Raw genomic sequence first — 12,190 nt, 5'->3', positions numbered from 1 at the left:
CCTCCGCCGCCGCTCTAATGCCTCCTCAACCGCCCATTCGCCTTAAATGGGAACGCACGGGAATTGATTGACAAGCTGAATCACGCCCCTTCGTTTACCAAGCTCCGCCCCCTCCTTTGGCTCCCCTATCGGTGTCTATTTTGGCAACACGGATACGCATGGAGCCTCCATCACCTCCAGTCCCTTTTACGCACCGACTCCCGATAATGCGCGCAGGTACAGGGAACCCAGTCGCCACATTTTTTTCAGCCGCTAAGCTCAGCTATTAATCTTCCTCTTAAGGACTAATATGAAAGAAGCGGATTTAGAGGTCTGACACAGCCAAGAAAGGAGGCATATTTTCCCCTGTGGATCATTCTTGTTTTCTGTTACCAGAGCGTAAGCATGGATGTCTTGGCGAACCACAGTATCTTTCAGGAACTTCAGCTCGTTCACGACACCGGCTACTTCTCTGCCATGCCTTCGCTGGAGGAAAACTGGCAGCAGGTACGTGTGAACTTTCAATTTCCATCAGCTCGTTGCACAGCTTTAACCACACAGCCGCAGTTCGCCGATTTGCGCTCGGGATGCAACTTTTCCCCCCCCTAAAGCGTGGACGTGCGTGGTTCAGGCAGATATGTGGAGGTAAAACGCTTCCCGTCACTCGCATATCTGATGATTTTTGCGAGAGATGGCAAAGTGGATAAAGCACACCGGTGCGTAATGAAGCTGTCAAATGTGATTTGGGAAGAAGAACATCCTAATCCCATAATAGGGACTGAAATTGTCGTGAATAATACATTTTGCATCCTTCATATTACTGAGTTTTGAACCCTCGTGCATGAAAGAATTCCCTCTCCTTATTCATAATACATACCCTAACAAGTCTGGCTTTGTACCATCATTAGCCAAAGAAGAGGCGAGCGCAGACTGAGAGAAGAGAATAAGCTGTCACCAGAATGTCCACGTTTTTCCCCCCATTTGCTTCACTGTGTTCAGTGGGTGTCTATGGAGAGATACTGTGTGAAGCATTGGGATCCACGCGGCCACATGGCGCTGGGTGTGTGGAGAGATGCGCCGGCGCTTTACGCCATCTGCGCTTACACAGTCCTTAAATGCGCCACATCTTTCTTTAGTTTGTAAAACTGTTTGTAAAAATGTTATTATTGCTGGATTTATATTTATTGGTAGTGGTGGTTTGAGGGGGCGGTTTGGGGGGGTGGGGTGTCTTTCAACATATTTTAGTGTAAAAAAAACCAAAAAAAAACTACATTTGTGCTTTTTAAGGAATTATTTCTCTGAGCCCAGTCTTTTCTTTTTCATTTTCTGCTTCAGTTCAGTGTCACCTGTCATGCAGAGAGAGGATGAACATATTTTCCCAAACATCCCTCCTACTTTCCTCTTTTCCATTTCCATATCCAAATAAGGGCCACGCATGCAGCCCACCTGCATTGCTGCTGCTGCTTCTGCTGCTGTTGGAGATGATGCTTTCCATGCTGCACTTGAATTACCGGACACACACACACACACACACACTCACTAAAAAAATCATTGCATGGAAATTTGATGCCGATATTGTTCATGAAATATGAGCTCCAGTTTTTCCCCACTTCTCTGCTCCATGCGTAAGGTGGAAGGGGGTGGGGGTGGAGAGAAAGGCAGAGAGAGAAACCGGTGCGTGACCGCGGATCCATTCGTTGCGGCCAAGTAGCCTAATTGGCATCCTACTGTTAGCCACCGACGCATCTTTTCATAACAAGTCTCCAACTCCCTGCCTTCCCTGTCAGTGGATTTTTAAATTGCATGGGGCCCACGTGTACCATATGCAGTGCATGTCTCTCTCTCCTGCTTCTCACCCACAGCCTGCATTTTAAAATCAATACCTAATGCAAATGGAAGAGCAAAGACAGCTGCATATGTGGGCAAAAAAAAAAAAAAAAAAAACGAGAGAAGAAGAAGCTGGGAGAGATGTCTGGTATCATTTTGTATGATTTAATGTAATTTCTGAGTGTGAAATGTGATTGTATAGATGTATAGATGTATAGATTGAATCTGTCCTTAGCCTGGCGTTAATGGAAAGAACAAACTGACCCTGAGCTGCATTTCTTCTGCCTAATGTTATTTAGAAAGTTACTTTATGTAGAAAAAAATGGATAAGGTCGGCTGATTCATCCAAACTCTATAGAGGCTGGTAATGATGCGAGCTCGCCTACAAATTGCCTCCATACAGTGCAGCTAAGTTAAAGTTAGCTGGCTAACTTTAAATGTTAAAATGAGAGATAAATGGAAGGCAGTGGGAGAATTCTGCATCAGCATAGGCAGTATTACAATAGGAGCGTAAACTAAAAGAAGAGTTTACGCCCTTTAATCTGGGGCTACTTATTTTTTAAGACATTGAGTTTACATTATCTTTTAAAGGAAAACCAACATATCATTACAGTGCAATCTGTTAGTGTTGTGTGTGTGTATATATATATATATATATATATATATATATGTCAAATCAGACATGCATGGATACCCGCTGTGGTGACTCCTTGTGAATAAGGGAGAATATCTGTACATATGGGTTTTTTATGATGTGCCAAGCACTGAATTTTGGATAAAGTTAAATAAGCAGATTCTTCAAAGTGCCCTGAGGTGTTTCAGGATGGGTGCAGAGTTGTGAAACGTATTTCTAGGAGGACTTTGCCGTAACCTTTACAAAATGGAAATGGCAACACTTACTGAGGTGTATAACCTGTAATGATTTTAAACATCTGTAAATCGTGATTGATTGGCACAAAGCAAAAGTTGTATAACATTTTCCTTCTATCGTAATAATTAATAGTGGGGTAGTTAGCCCCTTATGTATCTGGCATTGGTAACTTTCATGTACCACTCAAGTCTGCTATATCGATACTCATTCAGTATATAAGGGTCTAGATACATGCTTTCTTCAAGAAAATACAAAGTCTTGAGAAGAAGGTTTCTTATCTTTTGGAAAACAATCAATATTTTGGGTAAGAAGATCGCCGCAGCCTTGAGAGCAAAAGGATCTGAACTTTTGCAAATCAATCTTTGTGCTCATTGTAGCAGCATGAAGATGCCACTGAGCTCCCCTGAATACAGGAATTATGAGTTGTGGCTCGCCTTAAAAGCTCTGTGTCCAGCCGAGGACCCCGCGGTTTGAGCGGTCCCCTCTGTATTCCAGGCACAATTTAGAATTTGATGCTTTTATGGGGTCTGATGGCGAGATAGGAGGCAGTTGTAGTCAGCCCCTAAATGGGTCCCTGAGATGCGATGGCAAGAGTGATGACTGTGTCCCCTGTTGGTGTCTGTGAGGCATGATTCAGGCGGTTATAGGGGGATGGGGAGAAGAAAAGGAGTAAAGTGTTTTGGAGGTCTGCAGATGGTACATTTGAGGCTGCTATTTGTTCCATTATTGAACCTAATAGTGCCAAAGTGAACCGTGCGCCGCCTCGCTTCCAAATCCCAGTACAGTTGGTTGTTCAGAGTTGGAACAAAGTGCGGGGATGAGCTGGATTTGGAACAAGCGGAGCCGGTCAAAATGAACTTATTATGTGTGGAACTCAGTTTGTCTCAAAGCGAAAGAGCACACGTGTTATTCTGCATCTTTATACCAGCACAAATGCTGGCTTGGCTTCACTTTCCAATGCTTGTTTTGCTCTTTTGTAAACTGGCATTTGCTCAGATAAAGCCACAGCTGGGTTTGCTGTCAGTTTGTCAGCATGAGTGAAAAAAAACAAAACATCTGGATCGGATTTCAAGCCAGTATGATAGAGTTCTTCAGTCTCTGCTGATGACGCCCCCTCATCCACTGCACTTGACCCTGATGGGTAGGATGTAACAGGACACCTCCGACAGCTCTCTGGCATTGACCTCGGGACACACTCTATACCCGCCAACACATATATTGTCCCTCAGAGGTTCAACACACACACACACACACAGAGTGCACACATGTAGTACGAATGCCTGCACAAGCAAAATGTCTATGTGCTGCTTGACGGTGCATTATGAGCTTCCATATATGAGGACAGACTGTACACGGCAGGCGCAACCTCCATAAGTAAGTCCGTGTGCTCTGATGCATCCACTTACATCCAACCGGCAGTGGCGGCAACTCCGTCTGGGGCTGAGGGGGGTGGAGGATGGAGGTGGAAGAAGTTGCAGAGCATGCACATTCTCCCTACTGCAAGATTTTGCATTTCACAGTCTGGTGGGTTCCCCCCACCCCCCAGGAGTGAGGAGTACAGAGAGATAGACATTCAAAAGAAGGAAAAAAAAAAGAGGCATGATGTCCTGATGGATGGAAGAAGAAGAAGAAGAAGAAGAAGAAGAAGAAGAAGAAGAAGAAGTGGGGATGCAGATCGATGGAGTCATTTCACATTTTGAGTGGGAGGGAAAAGTCGCTCCATGCTGGGCTGTTTAAGCCAGAGCCAGGGCCAGAGAGATATATCAGCATGAGGTACCCCCCCACACACACATACACACACACACACACACACACACACACACACACACACACACACACACACACACACACACACACACACACTCTCAGCCTCTAGAAAGATGGCATGGCAATGAGGACTGAGAGAGGACGTGGCGAAGGAACCGTGAACATCCATACGCATCCACATACAGCCTTGAATACGTCTGTGCACGCTGGTGTGTATGTCTCTCAGTATGTTATGTAATCCTCAGAAGGCCACAGCTGCTTTCTCACACACAGCAGGCATGCTGGGGAGAGCAGCCAACTTGCCCCCCCCGCTTTCCTGTCTTCCCACATCCCTTGTTTTCCCTTTCTCTCTTCCTACCCCCTCTCCCCCCATTTTTTTTCTTCCTGCTTATAGAATTGACACAGTATGGATTTTTTTTTTTTTTTTTTTTTTTTTTAAATCTCCTGAGGGCTGTTGTGCAAGATCGGGAACGCTGTAAAATGCAGCAGCTCGCCAAGTCGCTCTGTTTCCCCTTGCGGAGCACCTGCATCCAACACTTTTGGACGTTAGAATCACGTCTCAGTAACGAAGCTAAAAATACACCGCCTGGCTTTTAAAACAGATCTCACACGTTCTCTGCGACCTTTCGCCGGCTGAGATTTGATGTAATTTTATGCAAATTAAAATTAAATCAATCCTGTAACGGGCACAGTTCAGCATTCTGCGAGCAGGCAGAGGAAGGACAAACTGGGACTTAATCTTATTTGTGTCAGAAGAGCTCCTGCTAGTGTTTTCATTCCCGGCATGTTGCTTTATTAAAATGTCACATCAACTCTTTAAGTATGAGATGTGGAATTCCCCGAAATTGAGTTTGGACCCCCTCCAATGGAAAGAGGAAAAAAAAAAGAAATATTAATTGTCTTTTAGTTTCAGCTGACATCTGGTTCTGTTTAACCAAATCCTGAAAGTTGTTATTTTTTTTTTTTCCAGATGCATGTGTTACCTCATGATGCTCAGAGTATGGAATCGCACAAACGCAGCATCTCTGCTGGACTCATTTTTAAATGTTTTCTGCCACAAGGTTATCAGTCAATGCACCGATTCTGATAAATGGTGTGCGTGTTGGGTTGTCTCTCTTCCGTGGGGCATTTCTGTATTCAAAGAGCAGCGAGTTCATCTAATTAGCAGAAACAGGAAAAGTGTGTGTGTAGAATCAGTTGCACAAGAATCAGTTCTTACAAGGCAGCAATTTCTGAGGAACTGTGCTGCACTTGCATGCATTTAATTTATTACTTTGCCTTTCTTTTAATGCCTGGAGGTTGGTGAGTGTTTGTTGCTACACGCGGGGGCCGCAGTTTCATTATTTCACATCAGGACCCATTTTCTTTGTATGCACACACAGTCACGGGCAGGTGCACGGGTTTGTGTGTATGTGTATGTTGTATAATGAGTTGTGCGAGTGGCCCTCTGACCCAGTAACATCCATTCTGCCATAAGAGCACTTAGTGAACTCTGCCACCTCTGTCTCATCACTCAAGCGGCCGAGAGGCGATTCCCAGTGATAGGTGCCGGCTACCGCTTCACGGGCGTTGATGAAAAGGTGGGAAGCGCTGATGAAAGAGAGGACAGCTGAGGAAGTATTCATTTGTCTGGCGCTCCAGTGACTGGCACACCAGAGAAAGGCAAGAGTAGGTGGTGTAGAAGAAAATGGCAGAGGGGAGGGGTGGTGGGGGGTAGGAGAGAGGATAAGAGGGGGAGGGAGAGCGGTGAACAAGCACATCTTTATGTATGGCTTCCGTCTGCGAAACGCTCTGCCACCCCAGGTTTGATTAACAGTGAGAAGAGAAGCTAGTCATTTTTTTCGCCTCACACCAGCACACATGGCTTGGCAATGACTTTCACATCATTTGAGGCGAAATCGGGAAGCCGTTACAGCACCTTACAGTGATCCGACATGCTTCGCTGCTGCCATCCGGCTTGGCAACCGCAAGAGAGGAAAGAGAAAGGAAGAGAAGTCTCAGACACTCATTTTATGCTTTGGAATCACCACCAACTCTCTCTTTATCTCCCGACTCTCTCTCCCTCTCTAACTCTTTGACAAATTCTGAGAAGACACTTTTGACGAAGTCGCAGCCGCCTTGTTTGATTTGCCCTGCTCTAACCCTCATTTAAAGTCAGCCGCGCTACAGAAATTTGAACTCAGGAGAGTTACGCAATCAAAATTTGGCACAAAGCTGAATAAAGGCCCCTTTACATAGAGCATGTCACAAATAAAGCCGAAAAATAGCTTTCCTTCTGTTATTTCAATAAAGTGTAGTGCCATGAAAGGGTAGGATGACAGTTAGCTCCACATTTGCAGCTCTGATATTGAGCAAGTAGATTGAACATGTCAGATAAGTGTTCTGGAGGTTGTCAGAAAGATATGCAGCCTTGGCCTGCTTAAATGCATCTAGTCATCACAGTCATAACAAAAACTTATGAAGTTGGTAGGTTAGTTAAAGGTAAGTGGAGCTCTGTTAAAAACTGACCTGAAGTCAGGAGCCAGTTAGCTTAGCATAAAGACTGGAAATGAGGGGAAACAGCGAGCCTGCTTCTGGTAAAGCTAACAGGATCATAACTTTTTATGATTAACAAGTAAAACTACTTGAATCTGTGAACAAAAATAAATGTAAAAATGTGACGTTGCCCTGTGTTGGATTATTCTCCTCTCAGGCATGGTGATATTAGGCTAAGATCACAAACTATTTCTTGAATATCTTAACATCCACCAGGTTGAGGCTAGAGGAATCTCTATAAACAGATGTTTGTATGTATGGATATGCAGAATCAGTAGGTTTATAGTACAGGACACTTTAGTCCAGGAATCACAGTTTTGGATGAATGCAGGTAAAAAAAAAAAAAAAGTCTGACTGGAAAACAAAAGAGAAAAGGCATTTGCTAAAATGCAATCTTGAAACAATCACCCATTGACTTATGAGGATTTTGGTTTTAATTAGCCCAATTAATTGTAATTATAAACAATGAGTGGCATGTGGAAGGAGAAATTTTGGCCCAGATATCTGTTGGTTTATGCCAAAAAATCTGAAAAATATTAGCCACTGTCCCCAGACTCTAAGTCCTCAGTCAGTAACTGATAGTTCCAGTGGGGGTTAGGGTTAGTTTAACATTCATCCCATTTACTTATTTTTATCCCCTGTTTGGTTTACCCACAAAGAAAAGTTTATGAGAGGAGAACTGTGAGGTTAAAATGCCCAAATGAAAGTACAGCACTGTACAAAAAACACCTCGTTTCTTTATATTTTCCTTCCAAGGAGGAAGACATTTTTTTAAAGCAGTCGTGAGCAAAAGTTCTCCAGAATTTTCTGAAGGTCTTTCAGAGATTTTTCTTTGGACATTGGCTGCTTTTTCACTTTTTTTAAGCCACTTAACAACCTAATGACCCATGGATCATTAAAGCATAAAGAAGCACCTAACTCAAGAGATGAATCAGTATTGTGTCTATGCATAACAGACAACTTAGAAAAGAACCAAATTTAAATAGTGTCTTTGAGCACTTTGTTACTGGCAGCCTGTCACAAAAACAGATCATTTGTTTCAATTTCTTTGAAAAATGCCAAATATAAAACAGCCTGACAGACATAGTATTTTGCACTAGTAAGGTAATTCCCAAAGAGCTATTAGCTGAAATCTTGGCATATCTCGATACGGTGTGCAGTGTGTCCTTAAAAAAGTGACAGGTCTAAAAAAATCTATCTACAGCAGATGAACAGAATCTGAAAGTCACGTCCTTAAGAAAGAGAAAAAAGTCCAGCAAAGACCTGACAGGACCTGAGAGATGCATCTGGACCTTCAGCTGATCCATCTACTGTTCACTGAAGCCTCATCAGAATTGGTCTCAGTGGCAGGGTGGCTGTCAAGCAGCCCCTGCTCCATTACACTGAAACAATTCACCGGCAACCTGGTTGGTGCTACTTATTGTCATCAGCTCTGCACATCTGTGTAAATATCATTCAATGAGAATGTGTGTTCTGATTTTGTGTGCCGATAGACTCTCCAGTACTACTTTATATTGCAATGATGGATTTAGTCACAGATTTCCAGCTGCTGTCACAAGTAAATATTAAGGTAATCCTGCCCTGGTAACACTGTTGCCAGGTAGTTGTTGGCACATTAAAACATTTCTTGCTGGCTAAACCCAGCTCGACTGAAATTGCTCCTTTGCTTGTTTTATTTCATTCAAATACTACTAAGGAATCCGTCCATGCAAAAAAAGACCCTTACAATTCAGTTTTCTTAGCTACTTTCTCTTCTTACTCACAGTTTGTTCAGTCTTCCAGCCTGCTCACATATTCAGAAATCCCTTGGCTTTAATAATGCCCACACATTCACACAATGTCCAGGCATTTCGGAGCCATAATCGGCTGTAACATTTGAAGCGTTGCATCCCTTCCTCCAGCCTACCTGTTGCTAGGCAGCCTCAGCAAGCAGTAAGACCAGTTGTGGCCTATTTGCTTGTTTAGCTGTCAGTCTGTGAGGCTAATCCCACCCCAAGAGACTTCTAGCCATCCAGAAACCAGAAATCCAGCCATGTGGACCATCTTGCTTCAAAGATTGCACAAGAGAAAAGGGGGTATAAAAAGATGGAAAAGAGGGGAGAGACAAGGGCAATTTGCCCAGAGTAAACACTGCTGTTTGTTGATGTCATCTGAAGCCAGTCATCAATCACAGCCCTAAGCTCTTGGTGGTGACAGCGGCAAGGACGTGACACTCTCTGAAACCGGCCGGATAGCCTATAAAGCAGGACAGCCAGCAGTGAAGATCGGATGCAGGCCGTGTCGACTACGTGCTGTAAAAGTATTATAAGAGGATGTCATCTCGGATTGAGGTCAGACTCAGGGGGTCCAGTAAAGACATAACAATGCCAGTTATTGGTGTGCTCGACTTACATTACATAAGCTCCTAGGAGTTTGTGGGTCTTTGTAAATTTGTGTGCAGTCACGTGTGTGTTATGGTTTGTTGCTCTGAAGCTGTCCGGCTAGTTGGTCAGTGTGATGGGGCTTTTTCAGCTGTCATTACATCCCTCCCTCGGTTTATCTCCCCAGTGATTGATCTATTTGTTCTCGCAGCAGTCTTTCTTACCTTCATATCTCCTTTTGTACTTTTTTGTGTCATCCCGCTCCTTTTCACCCATCCTTCTTATATCTTTTTATCTCCTTCATCTCTTTTATGAGATTTGGTTTCAATGTACCTACCAGTTGTATTAGTTTCTCTGTCATCCTCCTCCTCAAAGCTGCTTCACATCAGTCACTTAAAATTTACAGAGCATCGTACCTGTTTTGGCAGCTTGGAGCCAGGGGTGAGGGCACAGCTGGGTGCTCGGAAATAGATAAAGCATGTTTTTCATTGTCAGCAGCTGACGCTAAATTCTCCGGAAGATTAAACTGGGTCCCAAATTACCCTAAAGACACAGATATCTCGAGCCAACTGGGTATGTCGTGTAGTTTCAGTCATTCCAAGCCCCTGCAGGGTTGAGTTGTCTGAAAAAGATATGACTTGTTTCCTCGAAACCAGACAGATTCAGCTTGAATTGGGATTAGCCTGTATGTCAAAGCCTGAAAGCACAGTTTTTCCACTATGAAAAATAATGTTTTAACATGCTTACTTTGGGGGGGAAAAGGATGTTATAAGTGTCGACAGACAGAAGGGGGGTGAGAAGATTGTGCACCCTTCTTAACTCTTTGAGCAGCCTGGGAAGTGCCCTTCTGTGATTTAATGAGACCTGTGGGAAGAGCCATTCATCAGCATGACAGCATACCTCTGTTTTCCATTGTTCTGTTCTCGTATGTGGAGAGCAGTGTGTGTTTTAGCCTTAATGATGGGCTGGCAACCCTTTGATTAGATGAATCTCCTGGTGCTAATTAAGATTTAGGCTGCCAAAAGACATCTGTACTTATGCCTTCCTCCCCTGCTCATTCCCTAGAAGTGTTTTTGTGTGTGTGTGTGAGAGAGCAGTTTACAGGATGTGCCTTGCAGTGGTGAGGATTTTGATATTTTGGTCTAAACTGGCAGTTTGGGTGGTGTCTGTCTTGTGGTCAACATACGTGGCCTTGAGCAAAAGCATGGGTCATTCAAAACATATCTGAATACCAGAACTGAAATCCAGATTCTTTGGACTTAAAGTGTGTTCATAAAATCTCCTTTTCTAGTCATTTGGTCTGTTTCTCAGTGACACGTGGTATGAAAAATTTGAGTGATAGAAAATCTCCACTGATTTCATGCACACGTGCAAGGATGTCAGCTAACTTTAGAAATAGAACCTGCTCATCCCTTTATTGTAGGTTTAGCCAAAGTTGGTGTGGATGCCCAGGTACTTGTACTCCTCCACCACATCAACATCCTGCCCCAGAATAGACGCGGGTCATGTAGCCATCCTCTTCCTTCTGATGTCGATCACTCTCTCTGGTCTTATTCACATTCAGAGACAGATTATTCCTCCCAGATCATTCCACAGATTTACCCACTAATTCTCTGCACTCCTCCTTCTGCCTATCACTAACACATCCAACCACTGAGCATTTCTGTAGGTGGTGTGAGCCACAATTGTACTAAAAGTCTGAAGTGTACAGTGTGAGCAAGAATGGAGACAGTGCAGTCACCTGTGTGTACTGCTAAACAAATATTTTGTGTTTATTTTTAGAGCCACGTGAAACCGTTTATCACATTCCTTGTTGAAATGCGCCACACTTTGTATAACGCTGCAAACACACACACACACACACACAGTGTCAGGTTAGTTTGCAGAGTTTGGCTAACCTTAGCAGTGCTAGCAACACTAGCGCTGATTTCTTCCATGCTAGCACCCACATCCCAGTGCAAAATACACTACGTTGCCAAAAGTATTCGCTCGTCTGCCTTCACACATATGAACATGAGTGAGATCCCATTCTTAATCCATAGGGTTTAATATGATGCAGCTATAACAGCTTCAGCTCTTCTGGGAAGTCTTTCCACAAGGTTTAGGAGTGTTTATGGGAATTTTTTTACCATTCTTTCAGAAGCACATTTGTGAGGTCAGACACTGATGTTGGATAAGAAGGCCTGGCTCACATTCATCCTAAAGGTGTTCTGTCAGGTTGAGGTCAGGACTCTGTGCAGGCCAGTCACGTTCTTCCACACCAAACTCTCTCGTCCATATCTTCATGGACCTGCTTGGTGTGCAGTCGTGTTGGAAGAGGGAGCATCCGCTGATCCAACTCTGTGATTTTATGTGGCCTACCACTTTGTGGCTGAGTTCCTAACTTTCCGAATTGCTTCCATTTTGTTATAATACCACTGATATAATACGACTGAGGAATATTTATTAGCAAGGAAATATACTGTGGTATATTTCTATCATATATACTTTATGGATTCTTTAAAAAAATAACATTATTGATTTGAATTGTAAATAAACAGAAATATCCCTATTGATTTCTTTCAAATGCCTGATAGACAAAAATGACTCAATGGGGAGATTTTTGTATTCTCATTTCACAGAATATTTTAGTCTTTTTTAAAATTTTATCCTTCAAACTGAAACACAGAGCTGAAATGTGCTTGCTTAAATGTGTGTGAATGTGGCTCCTGCAGCCTTTTTATTCACATTTTCTCTATTTTCTCCTCATGTTTAAATGCCAAAAAAGAAAAAAAAGATAGAAATACATTATTCAATGCTATATCAATAAAAACAAACTATCTCTGTGGGGATCTGTGTCAAATCTTAGCAA

General features: G+C 43.2%; 1 protein-coding gene across 1 annotated transcript in view; it reads left to right on the top strand.

The window, feature by feature from the left end:
- The first annotated feature begins 238 nt into the window (after positions 1 to 238).
- Positions 239 to 12,190, top strand: part of LOC115790792 (Krueppel-like factor 7) — a 48,703-nt gene continuing 36,751 nt past the window's right edge. Inside the window, exon 1 of the mRNA XM_030744741.1 lies at positions 239 to 486. Coding sequence (XP_030600601.1) covers positions 385 to 486 — 102 coding nt within the window. The 5' untranslated portion in view covers positions 239 to 384. The remainder of the gene's footprint in view (positions 487 to 12,190) is intronic.

Source organism: Archocentrus centrarchus, chromosome 2, assembly GCF_007364275.1.
Source record: "Archocentrus centrarchus isolate MPI-CPG fArcCen1 chromosome 2, fArcCen1, whole genome shotgun sequence".
Lineage (NCBI taxonomy): Eukaryota > Metazoa > Chordata > Actinopteri > Cichliformes > Cichlidae > Archocentrus > Archocentrus centrarchus.
The sequence above is the reverse complement of the archived record's forward strand: the minus strand, read 5'-3'. Positions and strand labels throughout refer to the sequence as shown.